Source organism: Myotis yumanensis, unplaced genomic scaffold (assembly GCF_028538775.1).
Source record: "Myotis yumanensis isolate MYYU_CA2020_CCGP unplaced genomic scaffold, mMyoYum1.0.hap1 SCAF_2, whole genome shotgun sequence".
Lineage (NCBI taxonomy): Eukaryota > Metazoa > Chordata > Mammalia > Chiroptera > Vespertilionidae > Myotis > Myotis yumanensis.
In genome coordinates this window covers 93,412,975-93,438,040 of record NW_027223753.1, presented here as the reverse complement: position 1 = coordinate 93,438,040, position 25,066 = coordinate 93,412,975, and the positions used below count along the sequence as shown (strand labels likewise).

Below are 25,066 nucleotides of genomic sequence, written 5' to 3'. Positions count from 1 at the left end.
CTGGGGAAACAACCTTTCTCAGAGAGGTGACCTTGGTTAAAACACATGGCGCTAAGGAGAGCAAACATATTAAGAACAATATGCTATATATGCCAGGTCCCTTGAAACATGTGCTGTGCAGATGTTTCTTTCCTGCAGCGACTGTGTCAAGCAGCAAGGATGGACCGGCTTCCGGCAGGACTTCATTTTTTGTCTGGTTCCTGTATGTTCCCATTCTACTAGGAGGACCATGTTGACACTTCAGGTCTCCAGGGCTCAATTCCAAATCTGACTCTTGAAATATGTGTCTTCTTCTCCCTTAGCGTGCTGTTACCTGAGTAAATGGCCATTGGGCTCTTTGGGGAAAGGCAGGGCAGTCACACTGCGTGTACTTGTCATGGTGTTGCAGAGGACCTGAGTTCCAGGTCTGGAAACTGATCAATGGACCATAAATTTTATTGGGATGACTGCACTCAGCCTCCTGATAGTCCATCTTGATTTCTTCTGATGGTGAAAAGTGAATACTACCCTTTACTAGTCAGCTTCCGCTAACCCCACGGGTGCTCTAGAGTGAAAATTGTCTGACAAAGTTGTCCAGCATTGGGCCAAAATGGCCTAGCCTTTATTCTGCTGCTTCCATCAGTCATTGGATGTGGGCTGCCCTGGGAAGTGTGTACATACTCTACAGCAGCGGTCGCCAACCTTTTGGACCTCACGGACCACCGGTTGGCAACTGCTGCTCTAAAGAAGTTCACAGAAGGCTTTCTGGTAACAGCATTTCCAGCAGCTGAGACAACAAGTCCCTTCTTTAAGGGGGATCTAGTTGGCACATCTCAGAGTCCACCACAGTTGATGGAGTGAGGTTCCTGAGGACATGGAGAAGGATAGGGTCAGAGCAGAGGTGGATAGATTAAAATTTGATATCTCGCACTGTAATGAGGAGTAAAAGAAAGTAAGAATGGGCTAAGATGAAGATGAGGGTTTGAGTAGAGGTACAAGGAATTGTGCAAATCGAGTCTGATAATCTCTGTTTTCTTTGTAGACTCAGAAGCAGGGTCATCTGCTGAACTTGGGTTTGGGTAGGGCTTGAAGAGAATAGTCCTCAAGGTAAATGAGAGAGGGCACAATCTGGGGACTTCAGGGCAGTGTTTAAGGGGCAGGTGATATTGGGCGGCATGACTGGGTCCTGTGGTTTTCCCAGCAGTGCTCAGAGCCCAGACATAGGAGCACAGAGGAGCATGCTTCAACTTGTGCTGGGTAAATGTGGGGGAGGAGAGTGAGGCAATAGGGTGTTAGCTATTTAGTTTCCCCAGACAGTTTTTAAGATTCTTCAGATATTAACTCTCCATTTTAAAAATTGTGTTTGTTTTCTAGGGGAGAAAGCATTAAGGATATTAGAGTTGAGGTGTGGGTGAGATCACCTGCTCCATTAGTTAATTTATAAATTTATTCTTTTATGGATCATGCTTTTGGTGTTTTATCTATGAAATATTTTTCTAAATAAAGGCCGCAAAGGTTTTCTTCTAGAATTTTTGTAGTCTTAGGTTTTGTGTTTAGGTCTATAAGTCACTTGAATTTGCTTTTGTGTATGATGTGAAATGTGAACTGAGGTTCATTAGAAACAGTTCTTGAAAAGTTACACGTATAACTACCATATGATACAACCATTTTACTTCTAGGTACTTTTCTACAAGAAATAAAGCATATGTCCATACAGAGACTGACTTGTATACATACATTTATAGCAGTTTTATTGTAATATCTCCAAATGGGAAATAGCCCAAGTGAACATCAACATGGTAATGGACAAATAAATAGTGGTATAGCCAGCCACACAATAGAATACTGCTAAGCCATAAAGGGATTAACTATTTATATACCCAACAACCTAGATAAATGTCAAAATAATTATGGTGAGTGAAAAAGCAGACAAAAATGGTAAATACTGTATTATTCCATTCATATAAAACTCTAGGCAGTATAAACAAATTTGTAATGACAAAATACAGATCAGCAGTTGCGGGAGAGGCAGGAAGATTAACAAGGGGCTTAAGGAAACCTTTGGGGGTGGTGGACACATTCACTACTTTGATTATAGCCATGGTTTTATGGGTTATATATGTGTCAAAACTTTGATTTGTATACTTTAAATGCGCAGTTATTGTATGCCAATTATACCTTAACAAAACTGTTTAAAAAGTGACCTGAAAATCCTATATAATAAAAGGCTAATATGAAATTGTCCCTTTGAGAGTTTGACCAGGAGACCGAGAGGCAGGGAGGCGGGAGCCTGATCGGCCCTGATCGCCAGCCAGGCCTAGGGACCCTACCTGTGCATGAATTTCATGCACAAGGCCTCTAGTTAACTATATTATTGAATCATTGATAATTAGCAAATAGAACAAACTTATAAAAATACTTACCCTTAAAAATGTTAATTTAATCAACTTAGACTTATTAGAGATTTTAAAAGCAGAACTTTTTATTTTTTTATTTTATTTTATTTTATTTTTTTACAGAGAGGAAGGGAGAGGAGAGGGATAGAGAGTTAGAAACATCGATGAGAGAGAAACATCGATAAGCTGCCTCCTGCACATCTACTGGGGATGTGCCCGAAACCCAAGTACATGCCCTTGACCGGAATCGAACCTGGGAACTTTCAGTCCGTAGGCCGACGCTCTATCCACTGAGCCAAACCGGTTTTGGCAAAGCAGAACTTTTTAAAGAACTGTGATAGTTCTGACTTAAAACCCAACACTCAGTTGTAACAAAATCTGACAAAATGGGCCCTGTTTGTTTTTTCCACATATATTCTTTGTCTTTCTCTCTCTCTTTCTTTTTTCAAACCTTCCTTCTTAACACACTGAAGGCTTCCTTATTTCAACTCTGTAGTGTCTCAAAGTGACTAAAATTAAAGGCTCCCTCAGCTGGGATGATGATGGCCACCATCTGCTCTACTTTCCATGTACTTGCTCATAACCCTTCCCACTGCTCTGAGAGGTAGCCATTCTTATGTCCATGTTGTAGATGAGGACTCTGAGTCTCAGAGAGGTTCAAAGATTAGTCCAAGGCCCACGCTTATACACAATTACGGCTTAGGAGGGTCTGAAACTGTCTACCCATCCTCCCAACAACCTTTTATAGGCTTTCTCCCAACATCGTTGCCCTTCTAAAGGATAGACACATTCAAGGCTTCCCTGGAAGTACAGGGCTACTAGCAGGGGGTGGATTTTGATAATTCAAACCAGATGGTAATCTGGGAGGTGGGTGCTCTCGGAGTGCTTAAGGAACTAGTGAGTACAACAGGGCTGTCTTTGTTGGCCTGTCACGACCTGGGAGGACGCTGCTCCTGGCTCCAGCACGTGAGTGGCAAGTCCAGGCGGGCGCTCGGGCTCCCTTGACCACGGCGGCCGGCCCTGCCCCTGTGAGTGACGAGGGGGGTTTTCCCCGCGTCCAACGCTGTACAGGAGCGCGGGCGAGGCCTGCTGGACAGCGCGGCCCCCCACCGCTCTGTCTGCAAGGCCTGGAGGGAGGAGGGGGGGGGCTTCCATGCCCCGCCCTCCATGGCCCCGCCCCTCAGACCCGCCCAAGGCCCCGCCCACTTTCCGGAGCAAAAAGCGAAGGCGCGCTCGGCCGCTCGGCGCTCGCCTGCTCGGGTCTGGCGGGACCGGCGGCTGCAGCGGGAAGAGTTTCGGGCTGGCGGGCCGGGCGGCCGGCGGCATGGAGGGGCCGCGGGCCGCCGCGGGCGGGGACGTCTCCCTGCACAACTTCAGCGCGAGGCTGTGGGAGCAGCTGGTGCACTTCCACGTCATGCGGCTGACGGACTCGCTCTTCCTGTGGGTGGGGGCCACGCCGCACCTGCGCAACCTGGCCGTGGCCATGTGCAGCCGCTACGTGAGTGCAGGAGGGCTGGGGCGACCGGGTGGCGGGGAGAGGGGTGCTCGGGACACGGTGGGGGCGGTCCCTGGGCGGCCGGACCCGTGGCGGGAGCGGGGCTGGGCCGGTGGGACGGCGAGGGGGCTGGCTCCGTGGGGGCCTCAGGGCGCGCGCCCGGTGCCCGCCGAGGAGACCGCGGGCTCGGTTCCTCCAAGCCTGCGGGCGTGAGCCGCTGGTCTCCCGAGCTCGCAGGGCCGTGGGAGCTCTCCCGAGCTCTTCCTGTGATGTCTGGGGGGACGGGGGTCGGTCCGCACCAGCACCACCCGGGGTGCCGTGCGCGGTCAGGCCAGCACGTGGGACCTCCGGCGGGTCCCTCCCCGGCGCTCCCGCCACCCCGCGGGCTCCATCTCTCCTTCGCCTCTGTAGTTGCAGTGTTCGAGGGCTCCATCGTGAGTCCTCTGCTCCCCGTCACATCGCACCCTGGGGGTGGCATCTTAGTGTTCACGCCCTCTTTCTATTGGCCCACCGACATTTATGTGTTTCAGTACAGACCTCTTTCCTGAACTTCAGATTCCTGTGTCTTTACTTGGAAGTCTACTGCATAGGCATAATAGGCATATTCAAGACCAAGCCCTTGACCTATTCCCTAACCCTGCCCCCCTCACAGCCAGGCGCCTCTGTCACGGCGACTCCACAGGACCCGAGGACTATCCTTGATACCTCGCCCACACTCCACACGTATGGCAGTGACTCTGTGAGCCCTGCTGTCAGTCAAAACATACACGAGTCACTGTTAAGTAAATCAGACAGAGAAAGACAAATACAGTAAGATTTCACTTATGTGGAATCTAAAAACAAACAAACAAAAAGAACAAACAGAACAAAACAGAAGCAGACTTGCCCTTACAGAGAATAAACTGATGTCCCAGAGGGAGTGGAGTGGGGCATGGGTGAAAAAAGAGGTACAAACTTTCTGTTATAAAATAAATAAAACATGCCCAGATGGTGTGGCTCAGTGGTTGAGCATTTACCTGTGAACCAGGAGATCACAGTTCAATTCCCGGTCAGGGCACATGCCTGGGTTGCGGGCTCAATCCCCAGTGTGGTGCATGCAGGATGCAGCTGATCAATGATTCTCTCTCATCATTAATGTTTCTATCTCTCTCCCTGTCCCTTCCTCTCTGAAATAAAAAAATATATATATTTAAAAATAACATAAGTCATGGGTATGTGATGAGGCTTATTGTGATCATTTGGTAAGGTATACAAATGTAAAATCACTATGTTGCACACCTGAAACTAATATAATATTGTGTCAACTACACCTAAAAAAAACCCATCGGGAATCTAATCACCTGTCACCTCTTTAACGTCTGCCACCCCTGCCAGGCTTGCAGCATCTCTCCTCTTTGGCTGATTTACCTCTCCCCCCTTCTTTTGGTATTAGTTTCTTAGAGCTGCTGTAACAAACTAGGTGGCTTATAACAACAGAGATTTGTTCTCTCACAGTTCTGGAGGCCAGAAGTCTGCCATCAAGGTGTTGTCAGGGCTGGTTCCTTGAGGCTCCAAGGGAGGAACCATGCCACCTTCTGGTGTGCTGGCAGTCCTTGGTGTTCCTCAGCGGTGGTCTCATCACTTCAGTCTCTGCTTCCAGTGTTATGTGGCCTTCTTCTCCGAGTGTCTCTGTGTGTGTCTTCTTTTCTTATAAGGGCATCAGTCATAATAAATTAAGGGTCCACCCTACTCCAGTGAGACCTCATCTTAACTTACATTTTAATTATTCCTGCAAAGACCTTATTTCCAAATGAAGTCCCATTCACAGGTACAAGGGGTTAGGACGTGGACATAACTTTTTGGAGGACACAGTTCAACCCACAACAGTGCCTGCAGTTAGATACTGTCATTCCTTTCCTCCAGACCTTTCCAGAAAGAAACTCAGAGCACAGTCCAGAGACTTTACAGTGACCCTCCAGGCCCTGTTACCTGGGAGAGCTCCTCTGCTCGGCCTCCTCCCTGCCCACCCCCTGGCCCCTTGGCTGCTCTGGCACACTGGCATGCCCCCAGCTGTTGCTCCCTCTGCAGTTTTGTGGGTATTGGGGTTTGTCTGTTTTATGACAAGCTGCTTGTTAAATTCTTGTTGAATGAATGAGTGAGGAACCCTTGGGGAATTCTCCTTTTGCTAGAGGGGACTGACAGTAACCCCAGGCAGCCAGGCAATAAGAATGGTAATCTCTGAGGGGCCCCAGGGATGGTGGGAAATGAGAGGAGTGAGCCATCAGGCAGGAGCTGGGCAAAGCTTTGGGAAGGAGATAGTGTCTGGATGGGCCTCATACAGTATCCCTCTTCCCTCTGGCTGCCCTTCTCATAGGCGTTTCCTTTCTTCTTGCTGTTCTTTTTCTGGTCTGTTTTCTTTTTTTTCATTTCCAGTGGGTACCAGCAGGTGGGCTTTTGGGCAGGTGGCAATTCCAGGTCTTCCTTCATTGGAGGAGAGGAAGAGAGCCAGCTTCACACAGAGGGGCAGGGGGTTATGGGCTGTGCTGTGTGTTTGGAGAACACGGTGCCTGGAGCCACTTCACCTTCTTTCCTAACCCTAAGGCTGTGGGCCCATGGGGTAAGACCAGGCATCGATTCCTGGAATTGGTTTCAAGGCTCTGGCTGTGGGCGGCCATGGTAGTCTCACCACTTGCTAGTCATAGCTCTTAGTAGGGTGTATTTTCTCAGCTGGAAAGTCACCTTACATCAAGATTGGGGAAAAGGAACCACTCCCACCGACTGGCCACAGTGTGCCTAGGCATTGTCCTCCAGGGGCAGAGGACTGGGCCAGCTGGAGAGAAGAGGTGTAGGCCATAGCTTAGGGCAGGGAAACAAGGTTCCAGTGGACCGGGGCTCGCACACCGCAGCCTGCGGGCTGGCTCGCGTCTCCTTTTGTGTTAGGGTTTTATTGGAACACAGCTATGCCCATCCTTAATAGGGTCTGACAGCTTTTGCACTCTGATGGCAGAGTCGAGCAGTTGTCTATAAAAACTGTACTGTCTACCTACCATCTGGCCCTTCTTAGAAAACATTTACTGGCCCATGAGCCGGGGATGGCTCCAAAGGGTCTGTGAGGTCTCTTCCCTTTCCCCAAAGTCCCCACATGTAAGACTAGACCATGTAGAACAAAACCATACAACTTCTGCTCATCCAGCTGGCCTGCCTTGCAGCCAGCGGCTCTGTGTGATGCCAGAGAAGCTGCAGGGCCCCAGCGGCAGGAGGGAAGCGGCTTGGGACCAGGGAAGACGGGGTGGGGGACCCTTTGTGCTCAGAGAACTAGGATGCGCCTGGTTGAGTGGAAGGTGGTCCTCCGGCCGCAATAAAGCCGTCTACGCATGTGTCTACCTGGGAGACCAGCTTTACACAGTGTGATTTCAGAAATAATGAAGTGGAGAAAAGGGTAACAGTGTGGGTTTTTAGTTTTGTTTTTGATCAGAAAAGGTCAGCCTGTTAAGGTAGGTTTTCTGTTTTCAAGAGGTTTAACTGTAAATACTATTAACAGTTGAACTTGAAATCTGTAAACAGCAAATTCATTAAGATCACATTTTTGTATCTTTCTCAAGGAAAAATCATGACGTGAATGTTTTTATTCTTTTCATCTTTTGTGGCCTAAACGAATTCTGTCTCGCACTGAAATAACTTGAACCCTTAGGAGATACAGAGCAGGCTCTGGTCTGTGCGCTGCTCACATTAAAAGGAATTTTGGCCGCATTATAAGTTAGCGGGTTTTTCATTTTCAGCGAGGCCTTTTTAATGGGAAGGGGAATTACTTCCATTTTGTGATTGGAAGTAAGATTACCTCTGGATTTCAAAGGGGCCACATTTACTTATCTTTAGTTTTATTGCTTCTTATCTGAAACGAGAATTGACCAAGTATAGCCAGAAGTTTTTATTTTCATTATTTGGACACTGATGGCTGGTGCCCTTTTGCAGAGTCACGGGGCCTTTGTGCACTTGAAGAGCCCAGACACCCTTCGGGGAGTGGAGCTGTGGTTCTCCGTCAGGTGAGGAGGTAGGTGTCCTGCCTCCTCTGCTGCTGGCTGCCAGGGTGAGGGGCCCGCAGGCACGTGGCACCCAGACTCCGATAGCCTCCTTTTAGCTCTGGCCTTAATGATCTTGTTTGCTTCCATCTTGGTTGTGACGTTGCCCGTCAGCATGCTTTGGAATTTCCAGCACTAAACCACGCCCTTAGTGTGAAACAACTCCTAGAACTATTGTCAGCACGGTGATGCCAGCGTCACGTGGCTGCTCCTCATCTCTCCCGCTGTGTGAGCTCATAGCGTAGAGGGCCAGCCTGCCTGGCTGCTGACACTGATGCCAGGCCTTCTTCTCTTGGCCGATGTGTCTGACCTCCCAGGACCTCCACTGCCGCCTGCGAAAGAGTCAGCAGTGGCAGAAGTTCAGCTGAGGGAGAAGCCGCATCGCACTCTCTGTTTTCCTTTCAGGACTCCATCCCTGTGTCCACCTCCCTCCTCGGAGACACTTCAGACACGACCTCTACTGGCCTTGCCCAGCGCTTAGGTATGTACCCATGGCGGCTACAGGAGTGGCTAGATGGGGCCTCACTGTGTGATGGAATCGTGAGGCAAGTCACTTTCGAGGTGAATCTTTATGTCAAGAGATAAATCAACTCATCACAGCAGAGTAAGCCCAGACCTTGGTGTATTGTGTCTCCTTTAGGAGCACATCCCTATCATGTGGTCTCACCACTGTCTCAGATCAGCCTGTGCCTCGGGGACTCCCATGTCGTGCCCTGGCTGCTGCCCAAGCTTATGAGGGACGGGTGACTCGGGTCCTTCTGCAAGCACGTTACTTCTGGTGGGGGCGAGTGTGAAGGGCGCCACTGTGCCAAGGGCAGTGCTGCAGGAGCCTCCTGGGCTCTGGGGAGTCAGTGGAGCCTGTGGAGCAGGGAGCCAGCCTGTGCAGGAGGGACGGTCCTACACTCCCGGATGCCGTCAGCGTTCAGAGGGAGACTGGCCTGGCCTCAGTGTGGTGAAGGGTGGGTGTGAAGCAAGAGCCTGAAGCTGAAAGTTCCCCTCTCCTACGCCCCAGACACACTTCCTGTAAGTACCCAGGCAGTCCGGGTGAGGACAGCATGTGTGCCGCCTCGGCCAGTGTGCGCGGTCCCCTGGCCATCCAGGTGCCAGGGCCTTGAACAGTAGGGCCGCCTCTGTGGCCGCTCAGTCTTCGTGGTCACCAGTGTTCCCAGCCGGTTCAGATGTAGCGCCCGTGTACTGGTGCTGGGCGTGTGCAGCGGATGGGGCCCAGCCCTGTGTTTTATTGGTGTTGACAGTTCTATCCACTTAATCCCTGAAAAGTGGAAACAAGTCAGTCTGGAAGGCACCCTGGTAAACAGAACACTCACACAGTTCAGGTGGCACACAGGTGCCAGGGGCAGGTTGAGGAGAGGCCATTCTAGACTCGCCACACAGTTCTGAGCATGGACAGGGTGAGGCCACGAGGGCAGCTGCTGCAGCATTTTGGGAACATCACTGTACCTTTTCTTTAGCCTGAAATTAGAGAAATCTGACTAGTAAGTTGTTTGGTAACTTCGTATTAGGAGGTAATTTTAAATTTATAGAAAAGTTGCAAGAAAAGATACAGAGCATTCCTGCTTAGCTCCAGCATTCCAGCTTAGCCCGCACCCAGATTCCCAGTTGTTACTGTTCCTGTGTTCACGTCATTGTTTTTTCTGAACCACGTGAAGTAGGTTGAAGACATGACTGTTCCACGTGTTTCACTGTATTGCCAGCGTTTAAGGGATAACAATCATGTCACAGACCACTGTGTGCCTGCCCGACACAGTGAAGATGAGGGTGTTCATAGTTCTGGGCCAGAAAACTGGTGGGTCACCACAGTGTGGATGACAGACTGGTAGTGCAGGGTGGTGGGTGCGCATTTGGTGCGCCATGTTTTTTGTGCCAAAAAGGAAGATGTGTCCTTGAGATGGAGGGCTAATAGTTTGTATGCAAAAAAAATAGGGTTCTTTTGATTTTTTGTTTTATTAATCTTCATCTGAGGATTTTTTTCTTTTTTAGAGAGAGTGGAAGGGAGTGGGGAGAGAGAGAGGAAGATTTTGATGTGAGAGACACACTTCGATTGGTTGCCTTCCACAGGTGCCCCAACTGGGGCCGGGGATTGAACTTGCAACCCAGGTTTGTGCCATTGACTGGGAATTGAACTTGAGATCCTTAGGTGCCCCAGCTGACACTCTAATCACTGAACAACACTGGCCAGGGCAGGTTCTTTTTCTTTTTTAGTTTGTGCAAATGTTGGGGGCTTTGTCTAGAAGGGGTAATGAGAAGAGAGCAGAGTCCCAAACAGATGAAAAGAAGTGAGAGAAGAGATGATAGAGGGTTCAGGGTAACCCTGGAAACATTGGAGGCTGCGGTGTGGATGAGAACCCCCCTGTGTGGCTCTGGAGGGCAGCGCTGGCTGGGTCTGCTGGGCAGACGATGTGGTGGGCACAGTCTTGCTCCCTGTAAGACCCTGTCTTAGCAAGTAGAGAGATTGGAACCAGAGCAGCCCTTCTGGTGGACAGGGAATTTCCCGCCCCCTGAATGAGGGCAGGCTGGGCCGGCATCCCAGTCTCACCTCTCCTGACCACCTCTCTGCCTTTGATGCTGGGTTGGCGTGGTCATCTGAAGTCCTTGGGATGGGAGGGTGGGTGCGTGCCTCTGTGGGGAGGAGGAGTCTGTAACCGCCCTGTGTGTGGTGTGAGGCCGAGGGAGGAGGCCCCAGCTCTGGTGCAGTTACACTATTTAGCTGATTTAAACTTGCTGCCCGGCTGTCCTCAGGATGTCTGTCTCATCTTTCATATTGATTTCTGCAGTTGGAGCTGTACACCTTAATTACTATTGTTCTGTAGAAAGGGGCTCAAACATAGCCAACATCAAATTGAAAATTAGATATTTGTGTGTGTATGTGTATTTGCCCACACATATGAATATGCATGTGCGTGTGTATCTGCATGGGTACACACAGAAATGGAGAAATGTAGGATTATTGGTGTTTTTTGAAAAGTGAAACAAACAGTGGTTCTTAAACGTTAGTATTCGGATCCCTAGAGGTCTCGTGGACATCAGTGTTGGCCGCAAGCCCAGCCTTTCTGATCCCGCTGGCCTGGGGGTGGGCCCTGAGCATGTGTGTCTCTGATGAGTTCCCAGGGGATGCTGCTGACCACACTTGAAGAGCCACTGTTCTAGAGACTTAGAACGGTCTCAAAGACTTTAGTCTGCATTTGCAGCAGCTGCCTCTGAGGTCATAAAAACCAGAACTTTCTTCTCCCCCTGAAAGCCCATTGTCTTTTCCCCCTGCATTGCTAAGCTGTAAGGTCTGCCCGAGGCACACAGAGTCTCTAGATATTTCAGTCATGGCTGTGTCAATGTGTTTTCTCTTTTTAGCCAGGAAGACCAACAAGCAGGTGTTTGTCAGCTATAACCTACAAAATACAGACAATAACTTCGCGTTACTTGTAGAAAACAGGATCAAGGAAGAAATGGAGGCTTTTCCGGAAAAGTTCTAGCTGAGGCGGAAGTGAGGATTTCTAACTTATGTATAATATACATTTAAATAAATGAGTTGAATTCCACTGTTTGTCACCAGGTTAATGTATTTACATTTTGTCTTTAAAGGGTTAATCTTATTAATTCTCCTTCTTCTCCTTCACCAGATTGTGGGCCAGAAGGCTGTCATTGATCAAACTTGGGAAGAAGAAAAGCAAAATGGGCAGTAGTTGCCTTGTGACTGCTCAGTGATGGAGAAAAGGGGTTCAGATGGGATTTTGTTGTGAAGGGGGCTAAAAAGACTGAAGGGTTAAATTAGTTGTGACTCTGTTGTGTCCATTCCCAGTTAAAATGGGAGATGATAAGCCTTCCCTGGCACGTCTCTCTGCTGTGCTCACCCTCGGGCCTGGGTCGGAGCCCCACTCCTCACAGCTCACTAGACTTGTGGTCTTGGTGAAGTCTCTCACTTCTCTGGGCCTTGTTTCCTCACCTACAAAATGGGAATGGTCTCCACTCTGCTGGGTTAGTGTCAGGATTAACTGCACAGAAATACTTTGCAAACTATAAGTGCAATGGCAATGAAGAGTCAGTTACGGCTTTATCTACATGTGGATCCAAATGCTTGCCCTCCTGTTCCCATTGTCTTTTCCTTCTCCTTCTCTCTCTCTTTTCCCCCCCCAAGTCCCAAGTACCTGTTTTGGTCATCTTTAATCCTTAGCCTTTTTCTGCCTACCACTTGAAGTAGATTCTAATCTTTTTAGTACTGAAAGGAGTTTTTAGGGGTAAAATAGGCAAGTGCAGGGAGTTTTAGGAATTAGGGGGTCCATGCGGGAGGAAGACATAGTTGGTTGTGGGCTTGGAGCTGCCAAGAGGCATATATTCACAGAGAATAAAAGGTGCCACAGGATAAGGGAAAAGGAAGACATCCATTTGCAGAAGACAGGGAAAAGCCACAGGGTATGGGGAGAAAGAGGAAACAGACTTCCACAGAGGATAGAGAAATGCTGACAAATGGGAGAAGGAACAGATTTTCACAGGAGATAGAGAATTCCACCACTGAAGGGGGAGAAGTAAAGGGGGGCACCTTGTGGGTTTTGAGCTTTGAAGCTGATATAGTGACCAGTTGGAAGGCAGCAACAAGAAACAAAGAACTGCAGCCTTTATAATCCTTAGGAAGAAGGAGCTTAGTGGGCTACCCCTTGGGAACCACCTCCCTACATGGGAGTTTGTACTTGTTTCCAATAAATTTCCACCTTTGCATCTACCACCTTTTGTCTGTGGCTTCATTCTTCGAATCTACCTGTACAAGAACTCGGGAAAGAAATGACCCTTGCCTCCTGCTCAGGAAAGCATTGACTCAGTACCAAATGCTACACATTTTGCTTGTTTTTTCACTCCTTTTTCCAAAGGCCAGTATTTCCTGAGTCAGTGGCTCCAAAGCTTGGCTTCACATTCAGATCTGTGGGGGAGTTCTCACAGGCTGCCTATGCCTCCCCTGCCCAAGACGCCGATGGCCTGGGCCCAGGCATTGGGTTGAAAAGCTCCCAGGTGCTCAGCACAGGCAAGCCAGAGGACCACTGGCCAAACACTTGCTAGTCTTTGGAGCCCACCTGGACCCGTTTTGTTATTGGAGGCTGGTAGTCCAGGGCTCTGTAACACTTCATGCAGTGGTAAAAGCATTGAGCCCGGGGTAAGCAGCCGGGGGTGGTGACATTGTGGCTGGGACATAAAGGCATTTCAGAGCAGTAGGTGTGGGGTTTAAGATGTTCCCTCCTTAGCAGACTTCCTGTGCTAGCCTCCCAGGCCTCAGCCAGTGTTACCGAGCTGAGAGCTCAGTGGGCACTTTCTCTAGGAAGAGTAAGTAACACAAAATCAGGGCTATGGAGAGAAGAGTTTGTTATAAAACTTTATTAAAGAAACATTGTTTTCTTGTGAAAAAATACTACATTAGAGAAGAAGGTTTTGGTTATCAGTCTTTCCTTATAGAATCACAGTGTCAGATAATCATTTCTCAACCTTTCTGGGAACTTGCAGGTCACAGATTAGCAGGACATCAATACACAAGAGAAAAGAACTCTCAAATTTACTGATGGCCCCATTTCTCAGGTGGTTTAGACTGGCCCTGAATAAACAGTCTGTGTTTAATCCTCTCTGCCTCTGCCTGCCTTTAAGACCAGGACTCTGCAAGCAGATGAGGGCCACCCACCCTTCCCAGGCAGAGTGAAGACTCGGTTCACACAGGCGCTAAAACAGGAACTCAGCAAGGTCTGAATAAAGAGTTTTTATTACTTGTCAATGGTCATGAAATGCCCTTCATTGGATACCATCAGATGAGGTAGGGAAGACATTCCAGAGGAAATTTGTTAATGGGGCAACATTTTTATTTCTGTACATTTACATACAAATTTTCCTCAAAGGTACAACAGATGTGACATCATGCAGACATTATCTTTGAACGACACAGTTCAGAACTCGATAGGCTTGTGCTATGAATGAGCACCTCCAGAGTGAGCCCGGTGGATGTGCAGTAACACGGTTCTGACTAGGAACCTCAAATGTTGGGGCGGCAGGAAGGACAGGGAATATCCCCACTGGACAGAACACACTGCTGCGTTTCCAAAACACGCTACAGCAAAGCGAGGCATCCTTTGAAAGTGAAGCGTGGGCTTTCCCCAGCACGTGCGCGCGCGCGTGCGCCACCTAGGGGCTGGGAGGTGCGATGGTCACAATTCATTTAATGGCACTTCAGTCATTTCTTGTTTGGCTCTAGGAAGTGGTATTGTTTGAGTGCAGTACTTCCTTTACGATGTCCATTTTTGCTTTCTGGTCTGTGGCCAAAACAACTTACCAGCCCCTTTCCTCTAGTTGCAAGTAATTATACTCTTTTAGAAAACAAAAGATTTAAAACTTTTCCCTATTTGTCTTGGGTGCTAGTACTTAGGGTACTTGCTCTGAGATATGATTGACTTCTGGAAAAGAACAGATGAAGAGCTGTCCAGCCGTGGCTCAGGCGTTCACATTTGTGCATAACTTATTGAAAGGGGTTACAGCTCCCCGAGAGGATAGCAGGATGCAAGAGTGGCTGGTGGAGGAGAGTGGCTGCAGCACATACCTGGAGGTGACTCCCTGGGCGGGTAGGAGGTGATGGGAAAGTGGACTTGAAATGGCAGGTGTCTGTGAACTGTTTCCCTACTGACCACGAAGGAAACAGGACTGAGGAGTCCAAGCTTGACCAATAGGTGCTAGGGAGATGGTGGCTGCAGCCCCTTCCCATGCAGAGCAAGGTGGGACTGGACGTGTGTCAGGCTCAGTGGGCCCTGGCCGCCTTGCCCACTTGGTGTGGGATTTCACGGGGATTTCACAGGGAAGCTTTTCTGCTTTGGCTACATTTGATAAAGGTTTTCCTTAAGAGCTTCAGATATTCTTAAGCTAACCCAGCAACAGAAGAGGAGCTCAGCCTAACCCTGAAGAGGAACAGGAGTTTGTAAGTGCTGTGCCTTCCCTCCGCCTTCCTAGAGATTACCGGCAGCATTCTGCAGCTCCATCACATTTTAAGGGAGGCCTCTGCGATCAGCGAGAGAATGCTACAATACTTCCGTAGTACAGTAAGGGGACTGCAAGGTGCCCTGGTGCTGGGGTGATGCAGACATACACCTGGCCAGGTGCAGGCCCAGGACCTCACTGGCTCCTACCCACCTTCCTCAACTGCTCAGGGGCTTGGCGGCTGCATATGTCATGTCCTGGATTAATGGGTCTTGCTGCCAGGTGGCTTGTCGCAAGTACTCTAAAAAAGGCAGAAGGTATTCAACAAGTTTGGCACGCGGAGGCTGCACGTTTGTAAAGAAAGGCCTTTGTAAAGTAAGGTGAATGTGGACTCACATGGAAACATGGAACAAAAGTGACCTAAGAGATGAGAGAAGGTGAGGATGAGTGGGGTTTGAAATAGGGACTGGCCAGGTGGCCTTCTTCCTAGGCAGCGGCCCTTGGACGAGGCTGGAGACCCCAGACCCCGTTGATTCGACAGAAAGTACGGTTTAGTCACTGGAGTCACACACACTTGCAAGTTTCACCTCCTCACCATATTTTTTTTTAATCAAGTCACCAGTTCCTATTGAAGTCCACCAGATTCGGAGGGGAGTGGTGGGTGGAGACAGTAAGAAACAGGCCGGGTAGAAAGCTAGAAGGGGAGAAAGGGTAGTTAAGCCAACCCCTTTTCAGGCCCTTTGAGTTCTAGCAACTGTCAGTTGGAGGTCACCTAAGTTACAGGCCCGAGACTATGATTTCCTGGGGATAACACAGCCCATGACAAAGACACATGTCACAAAGTGGGGGGTGGGGTGGGTGGACAATTCTAGAAAGGACCCAGGCTGTCTGGAAAATCAGGTGCCTACATTGCTCAAGGGGGCGCCTGCCTGCGCCAATGAAGCTTGTTCCTTAGTGGCCCCCGGCGTGTCCTTGCGGAGGCCCTCCAAGCTTCCTCTGAAACACCCTCAGACAGGTGAGAACGCCTGACGTGAAAGGGAAGAGGAAGCCTGCATTGTCTGGGACAAGCAATGAAGTCAATGACAACCCTTGGCTATTGGGGATGGGAGTTGAACTTTGGGAAGTTATTGCTTCCTCTCAATTGGTCTTGAAGCTTTAAGAGAGGCAGGAGGTCAGTTGGACTAACCTATGAGCATCCCACTGCTTGCCCCAAGCCCCACCTCTGTGCTGAGGGAAGGGGGAGGAAGCAGGAAGCAGGCAAAGGCAGGCATGAGGGGGACCGGCTCCCGCAGGTTTGCAGTCTCAGCGTGAAATCAGTGGGAGCGACAGTCATCCAAGCTGGTGATGCCGTGTGGTGTGCTCCAGATGTGCATGCGCTGTCTTTGGGAGAGCACCCACCCTCTGTGGGTTTGCCTTAGTCCTCTATTTCAATTATTGTCCCATTGGTTTCCCGTCAGAAAGTAGCGTGTTTTCAGGTAGTGCTGGAAAAGCTGATGGTGGAGGGAGATTTCCCGCAGAGCTGAATCTGAGAAAGCATTAATGCTAAATGCCTCACCTCAGCGCATCTAGTCATGAACTGAACCAGGCAAACTTGGGTCAGAAAACTGGCGAAACTGCCACGGATCATTTACGATTTGTGGTGACATGTTGAAGCTTTTCCCCAAAGAGTTTCCAGCATCCAGTACAAAAGGATGATCTTGAAGGAAAGATTAAGCTGGTTTTAATGACATTCGTGAGCTGCTTTCTCCCAAAACATGGACCAGAAGCTCTGACCCTACAAACACCAAACCTTTCAGACCATCAGCCTCTCTGGCGGACACCTCATTGTTTACATGTCAGCGTGGCGCAGTCTGAACTGCTCGCGGTGTTCTGTCTGCGCACAGCCGGCGGCCCTGGGGGCATCTGGCCGCTGCTGGCGGGGAGACTGGGTCCCTCTTTCGAAGGGGGTGGTTCTATTTCAAGATCAGTGAGAGGAAAGGGAATAAAGTGCTTCTCGTAAAAATGACCAAAATAAATACAAACATTTAATGGCAGAAAAGAAAGTCTTATTTCCAAAGAGTCTGCTTCCTCACACCATCCTTAGCGTTTTGGAAAGAATCCCCCCACACCAGCGAAGGTCCTGTGCTCCCGCGGCGTCGGTGCCCGGTGAGCCCGGCGGAGCCGCGTGTGCTCTGCAGCCACATGTCTGGTCCCTCGGTGACCCTGCGCGCAGCCACCCCCACGGGCCCAGGTCTCTCAGGGCAGGCCGCGCGCAGAGCCGCAGGACCGCAGGCCGTTGGCTGCGTTGGCGGCGGCGCTGTCAGGCAGCGAGTCCGCCGCGGCCGCGGCATCGTGGAGGCCCGAGTAGTCCTTGAGCTCCGCGTTGGTGAGCAGCAGTGGCTGCTCGGCCTTCTTGTGCGGTAGGAGCGGCTGGCGCGTGTAGTGCTCCCCGTTGGAGAGGCTCTCGGGCAGGCTCTGGTTCCGGCTCTCGGGCAGCAGGAGGATGCAGATGATGCAGATGAGCGTGCAGCAGGCGAAGATGATGTGGTGCAGGAAGTAGCCTTTCTGGTTGTGCAGCTCGATGATGGGCGCCGTCAGCATGCCGAAGCCTGCGCTGGCCAGCACCAGCCCCAGCCCGCCGCACCTGCAGGAGGGCCGAGCACCAAGGTTAGTGTCCACCGCCACCCCCGCGCATGGCGCTGTGGCTCCCAGAGTGCGGACATGGCAAGGTTACGGCAGACCCCGAGGCCTGGCTGGGGGGTGGGCACCCGGCATGCCCCCCACCTGTGGTGCATCCCCCATGTAGGATATCCCAAACCACCTTCATCTGGGCCACCTGTACACCACCTCTAATTCATGTAATACTTTCCCTCATTTAATTTGAAAGACAACTTTATAATGTCACTGTAAGTGGAAAACTTCCCTTGCCATGAATAATGTACATACAGTGAAAAAGAGAGTAGCATTAAATTCTGCTATTTTCCCATGGCTTGCTCTTCATTTAGAGAAGTAGCAGGGGGTCTGGTTGGATTGCCAAGGATTAAAGATGTTAAAGACACTATCAGACTTTCTCTTTGCCACAATCAGAGATTTGAAGACACTTTGAAAACAGTATTTTCTCGCTGTGAGTTGATGTTATTTACTGTCGAGTCCCATGTATTTCCTAGAATCATTCTGCACCCCACCAATGGGAGTGTCCCATCTCTGGGAAAGGCTGTTCCAGCAGCCATGCACTGATGGAGACATTCCCACTGCACTGAGCTCAGATAGCACAGGACAAGCCTGGAACCTGAGCCACTTGCCTCCACTCCTCTCCCACAGGAGGGGACCTACCAAACACTCCAAAGGCATTGTAGATACACAGCAGCGGGAAAAACCATCAAACCTCCAATTAATGGCTATTTGGGCATAAAGATGTATTTCTGGGGAGAAGGTGTTATGTGGACACCAAGAAAGCAGTGCAGTGCTAGGCTGCAGTAAAGAGGACCACGGTGTTCAGGTGACAGGAGGTAATGGTCCTACTGTCCACTGGGCCCTCACTTACAGGACGGACGGTTGGCTGGTCTCAGAGCTCTGGGGCCACAGGGAAGGGGCCGGGCGAGGAGGTCTCGTCTCAGGGGGAATGCAGATGTTTGCCTCACCTCAGAGAGCAGATGCAGACCAGTAAGCAGAAGGTCCAGGGGTGCAGATTTCAGTTGGTTTAAATAACTTTCAAATGGACCTGGTCAAAGGCAGTTAGGTACTGCCCTTCAGTGAACTGACCTTTACTCTTGGATGTGCTCATGAGGCAAAGAGGGGCGCAAGGGTAGGCCCCTGTAGCGTGTAGGACACAGGGCTGGGAGCTCCCAAGGACCTGGGCATTTCTTTAATTATTGTCAGTTGAATCCAGTGGCGTTGGCAAAGCCACATCCTGGAAACACGCTTTTCCAAGAGGCAGGAGTGTTGTCAGCTTGACCTTCAGTCCAGGTGCCAGAGACTGGGTTTTGTTATTTAAATCCAGCCAAGCACCAGGAATGAATACAACTTGGGCTCACCCAAGGATGCACATAATCCCCTTTGTCTTGACTTTTAGTAAAACTTCCTGGTTTTTGCTGTATAAAATAAATACGCTGTATCGCTGTATCACGTCTCTGTCCCTGTCTCATCATCAGAGGACAGCGTTCCCACCCAGCCCCAGCTTTTTCCTTCCACCTCTGTGTCTGTATCTTTCTTTCATTTTCCCAAACCCTAGCCGCCCCTACTCAGGAACTGGACTGCTCTCTAGCCGCGCTGGATGCAGAGAAGAGAGACATATTTACAATAACCCAATTTAAAAAAACTGGCCAAAGATTTAAATAGACATTTCTCCAGAGAAACTATAAGACATCCAATGAGTACATTTGGAGACATGCAAATCACAACCACAGTGAGGTCTAGGATGGCTATAATCAGAAAGACAGACAATAACAAGTGTTGGTGAGGATGCAGATAAACTAGAAGCCTCATATGGCTGGTAGGAAAGAAAAATGGTGTAGCCACTGTGGAAAAGCTTGGCAGTTTCTTAAAAAGTTAAGTGTAAATTTTTATGATCCAACAATTCCACTCCTATGCAACATGAAAACCTGTGTCCACACAAAAACGTACCAGCGAATGTTCACTGTAGCATTATTCATAACATCCAAAAATTGGACAGAATTCCATTGTCCAACTGGTGACTAAAGAAACAAAATGTGGTCTGTCATATACAGTGGAATAGCATCCATGATAAAAAAGGAACATGGGTGAATTTAGAACCACACTAGGTGACTGTATGAATCCATTTATGGGAAATGTCCAAAAGAAGGCCGATCTATAGAGACAGGAAGCAGACGAGTGGCTGCCTGGCTCTGGGAGTGGGAGGAAGACTGCAAGGGCCATGAGGAACTTTTGGGGAAAATGTTCTGTAACTGGGCTGTGGTGAGGCTTGCACTGTCATTGCACTATTTACTAAAAGTGCATGGATGCTATGGTATGTTAATTGTGCCTCAATAAAGCTGTTGAGAAAAACCCCAAAACGGTTCCACCTGGGGCCTCCTGTTGATACAAATCCCCAGACTTCTAGTCTAGAAGGGCGCCCACGCAGGCCTCACCTTTCTTCCTGAGAACACGGAGACTGTCCGGGCTCCCCTCTCCCTTCCACCCGGCTGCCTGGGTGGGAGTTTCTGTTTTGCTTTGCTCTGCAGGCCTTCTCAGGGGCGTTACTGTCCCCAACAAGGGAAGGGGAGACCCTGCCTTTGCTACCTGCCGCCCTACGACAACACACCCTCTGGCTGGCCAGTCCAGGATCGGGAGGGTGATAGGGTTTAGGGGCACTCGGGAAGAGATGGTGGCATGCTGGGGCTCTCCAGGTGGGCAGCTGGACCTAAGGGCCACCTTAAATCAGACATACAGTTTTATGATAAAGATAGGACAGAGCAGTCTTGCAAATATTTTTTCTCAAATATTTTTTCTTAAGAATGGCAACTGTGTGTGCATGGGTGGGACAATGGGCGGTCTCCCCCATTTTGTCATGTTTCATAATCAAAAAAATAAATTTCTCTCTCCCCTTCTCTCCCTAAATTAGGAATGGCCTTTTGTGTTTGCAGGTAGCAGCCCACCCCAGAGGGTGTGGCCTCAGGCACAGCAAGTGCCAGTGATTCAGAGATGAGGAGGGTGGGAAACACTTCTCCTTAGGTTGCTGCAGGCTAAGACCCAGGCTGGGTTTCAGAGAGTCTCTCCAGGTGCCCTGCCCTAGGGGACAAAGCCAAGCCTGGGAGTCCCTGCGCTTCCCTTTCCCAGCCCCCCTCCTGTCCAACCCCTGACCAGCTCAGGCCCATGGGGGTTACACTCCCCTCACTGGTGTCTCCCGCAGGGATCCTCCCATCTCCTCAGACTTCATTTCCTCACTGCTGACAAAGTGCCCTGTCTAGAATACAGAGCTGATCATGCCAGTCACTTGCTCCAAATCCTTCCATGGCTCCCTTCTGCCTCCAGATAATGCACAGCTCCCAGGGCTCCCCCGCCCTGCTGCCCTCCTGCCCTCCTGCCCGTTCTCCCCTCCAAGCCCTCCATGGGGTTCTCTCACCCTGCCCCAGCTAAGCTCCGGGGCTTCACGCCCTGCCCTGCCAGGTTCCTGGGTAGGTAACTACCTCATGTGTGTAGTGAAGAAGGAGACATGACTTGTCACTAGTGTTCATTCAAGTAGAGGAGCATCAAGATTGCAGTTAGCAATTAGGGCCACCCCACCTCGGGCAACCCACACACACAGGCCAGGCCAGAGCGAGCTGCCTCACAGACTTTTCTTGCTACACAGGCAGGAGATGCAACAGTTAAGAGAACAGGCGGCCTGGGTCAGAGCTCTGGCTCCATCATCCGCAGCAGCGTCCCCTCTGTGAGCTGCAGGAAGAATCTGTAAAGGGGGTAGGGAGAGCGGCACAGCGAGCAGCCCTAGGCAGAGCAGGTTTGCTGCTTATTTTCTCTGCTTGCCTAAGCTCCCATCACATCTCTGTTGGCGCCACAAAGCAGAAATATTATTTCTAACTCCTTTCTTGCTGCATTAATATTAAAGTGACAAACAGCAGGAGGTGAAGGGAAGACCGCTGAGATCAGTGGATTGGCTGGGGTTGGGGGTGTTTGGTGAGGGATGAGGAGGAACCTGACAGCCAGGCCTGAGCTGAGCAAGTTCAAGAACTGAGAGGCTAAAGAGAGGAGGAGCCAGGCCTGGCCAGGTGAGTGGCTCAGTCGGCTGGAGTGCTGTCCGTACACCAAAAGGTTGCAGTTTGATTCCCAGTCAGGATACGGGTTTGATGTTTCTCTCTAACACCAATGTTTCTCTCTCTCGCTCCTTTCCTCCCTCCCTCTCTTCCTCTTTCTCTAAAAGTCAAAAGAAACATATCCTTGGGTGAGGAAGAAAGAGAGAGGGAGAGAGAGAAAAGAGAGAGAGAGAGAGAGAGAGAGAGAGAGAGAGAGAGAGAGAGGCCTAAAGCCTCCAGGGATAAGGTGGAGACCCACAGGCTGGTGGAGGTGCTGGAACAGCTTTGGTCCTTCCTTCTCCTCCTCCTGGTCGTTTCACCCAAGTCCTGCAGACAATGCCTCCTGAAGCTGCCTCACACCCACCACCCCTCTCCCTTCTAGAGACTTCTGCTCTGGCTCTCTCCCTCCCCCCACACTGCTCCCCATGCACTCACCTCCCTCCCAGACCACTGGCTGCTCCCTCTGCACCCTGGAATCCAGTCCCAGGCAGCGCCCTGGTACACGCTGTGCAGGCTGCCAAGTGCTTTGCCCGCTGCCTTCCCTCCTCTCAGTGCTCCCACCATATCCTCAGCACACTTGACTCACTCATGTTTGCATGTCTGTGCGGCTCTTATTCTTCAGTGGTTTTCCAGGGCGGGACCAGGCCTGACTCAGTGTGCTAGCCCTAGCCTCTACCCAGCCGCTGGCTGAGAGCTGGCTGGTACCTGGGTATTCACTCGGTATGGTCCCAATCACTCCCACCACCCACTGTTCACACCCTGTACCTCGAGATGAGCTGGACCTGGCAACTCACTTTTTACTAATAAAATGCAGCAAAGGTGATGAGCTGTCCCTCCATGATTAGCTTACAGAAGACTGGACTCCAGCAAACTCCCTTGCTGGCTTTCATGAAGCAAGCTGCTGGGTTGTTGAGGTCCATGTGGCCAGGACCTAAGGTGGCCCCTAGCCTACAGCCAGCAAGGAACAAGGTCCTTGTTTGGCAAGGAACTGACTATTTCTGTTATGGTTTGAATGTGTGTGTCCCCCCAAATTCATGTGAACTCCTAATCCCCAATGTGATGGTATCAGAAGGGGGCCCTTTGGGAAGTGATTATGTCATGAGGATGGAGCCCCCATGATGGGGTTGGTGCTCTTAGAAAAGGGCCCCCTGAAAGCTCTCTGCCTCCCAGCATGTGAGGATGCAGCAAGAACACAGCATCTGTGAACCAGGAAGCAGGCCCTCACCAGACACCAAACCTGCGGACACCGTGGCCTTCCCAGCCTCCAGGACTGTGAGAAGTAACTAACTTTCTGTGTATACACCACCCAGTCTATGGTGTTCTGTCATAGCAGCCCAGATGGGTTAAGAAATCTGCCAGTTACTGAATGAGCTTGGAAGTAAGTCCAGCTGATTGTGGCCTGGGGAGGACCCTGAAGTTGAGAGTCCAGCTAGGCCATGCAGGCTGCTACCCACAGAAACTGTGATAGAATAAGCATAGGTTGCTTTAAGCCACTAAGTTGTGGGGTAATTTGTTACACAGCAATAGATAACTGATACACTAATCAATGAGTGATAGCATTCCCTACACTTAGCCATGGAAGAAAGCAGCCAGCCTCCTCACCCAGGCTGTGACGTGTCATCAGTGCTGTCTGTGCATTAGAACGCCTTCCCCAAGGGAGAGACTGAAAGCGCTAGAGGAATGGTCACATCATGTGCCACTGAGCCATCAAGGGGACACAAATGAGGAACAGCAGTGTTCTGGGGAGTGTCTCCCAGCTATTAACCCCTTCCCAGATAGAGGGTCCCAGAGAACCTTTTAAAGACACTCTGAACCTTTCTATTAGTATTTGTTCATGTGCTCACCATCCTTGTTAGCTTATGGACCCTTCAAGGTCAAGGAGTATTTCCAAGAATATCAACGGGCACACACTGTCTATGCCTAGTAAATATTGGCTGTTTATGGATCACACTGGCTTCATAGGTAGGAAGGTCAGCTTGCCCAAACAAACAGGACAGGTTAAGTATAGATGACCACTGGAAAGAGCACCGTGATTGACTCCATCTGTGAGATGAGTAATAGAAACTCCTAAAAGAGCCACTTAGTCTTTTTTTGTTGTTGTTAATACAGAAGGTATTTTCCCATTATTTTGAGAGAGAGAGAGAGAGAGAGAGAGAGAGAGAGAGAGAGAGAGAAACATCGATGTGAGATAGACACATCGATTGATTGTCCAGATCAGGACCGGGGATCCAGCCTGCAACCGAGGTATGTGCCCTTGACCGGTATCAACCCAGGACCCTTCAGTCCACAGGCTGATGGTCTATCCACTGAGCCAAACCAGCTAGAGTGCCACTTAGTCTTTTTGATCATTCTAGTCACTTCAGGAAGCCACAGGATGTTGCAAGGGACGTATTGGATGCCAGGGAAAATGGACATGTTTCAGCGGGGCCTTTGATATCAGTAAGACGTCATTTTCTCGGAAACCTGCTTGGCTTCCACCTGACCTTGCCACTAAGAGTGAATGCCACTGACAGGCAGCTCAGTGCATGTAAAGACCACACATGGGTTAACATGCAGGCAGGTAGAGTGCACAGACCCACGAGAGAGACTGAACACGGATTCATGGTTGAAGGAGCAGGGCTCAGCACCACACAGAAGTCTCCCTTCATCATGCCCAATGAACTTGACCATACTAATACATTATGTTAATAAATCATGTCAATGAAATATATTTGATTTTTGGTAGGATTAGAGGGACCATTAAAAAATTACCTATATACTATATATACATAAACAGGTATGTACACATGCATATATAATGTGCAATATATATATATTTTTTCAATGAAAGCAATTTTCTGTTTGGTTTTCTATCAAAGATACATTAAAATTATTCAGTAAGATTAGAAACAATTTTGGCAGAATTTGGCACATCATTTTTGGCTTTGTGTTTTCTTTTTGAAATTTCACTGAATGGGATCATTACATGCTAATAATTAGGTGATAGTTTCATTTTCCTTCCCACAATTGGTTCCTGCGTTTTTTCTGCCCTTCTCTAGATTGCCACTAGAGGGCAGCATATGCACAGTAGAGCAGTCAGACCCTCAATTTACAGATAAAAGATAATGGGGGAGGGGCAACTTGCTGTGCTTTAGGAGCACACAAATTTTCATTTCCACCAGCTATCTTTATTTTACTAGTTACAATATCTAAATTAAGGATATAAAGATCCATATACAGGGAGCCGCCTTATTGGAAATAGCAAATGAATTAAGAATTCTAGAATCTTCAAATCATTCCATTTGAACATGTGAATCCCAGACACATACCTCCCATTTCTTACTTCCTCTTTTATGTTACTTAGCTTGTCTTTACTAGACTTCTGTGAAGTCAAGGATGAACAGATATTTGTGTCAATTTTTACAGAAATAAATATAATGGCCAAAAATTTTCAGGTAGGACTATATCAATTTTCTTTTTTTT

At 49.5% G+C, this 25,066-nt stretch overlaps 2 protein-coding genes across 4 annotated transcripts in view; one reads left to right on the top strand and one right to left on the bottom strand.

Annotated features, from left to right (window-relative positions):
* The first annotated feature begins 3,623 nt into the window (after positions 1 to 3,623).
* Positions 3,624 to 12,660, top strand: PSMG4 (proteasome assembly chaperone 4). Its single transcript, XM_070405802.1, has 4 exons — positions 3,624 to 3,873; positions 8,334 to 8,409; positions 11,292 to 11,424; positions 11,561 to 12,660. Exons 1-3 carry the CDS (start codon positions 3,700 to 3,702, stop codon positions 11,411 to 11,413), a joined length of 372 nt encoding a protein of 123 aa, XP_070261903.1. The 5' UTR covers positions 3,624 to 3,699; the 3' UTR covers positions 11,414 to 11,424; positions 11,561 to 12,660.
* A 998-nt stretch (positions 12,661 to 13,658) lies between these two features.
* SLC22A23 (solute carrier family 22 member 23) overlaps positions 13,659 to 25,066 on the bottom strand; it is a 181,416-nt gene continuing 170,008 nt past the window's right edge. For all 3 annotated transcript variants that reach the window (XM_070405799.1, XM_070405797.1, XM_070405796.1), the window contains one exon: positions 13,659 to 17,499. In XM_070405799.1, coding sequence (XP_070261900.1) covers positions 17,112 to 17,499 — 388 coding nt within the window. In that variant the 3' untranslated portion in view covers positions 13,659 to 17,111. The remainder of the gene's footprint in view (positions 17,500 to 25,066) is intronic.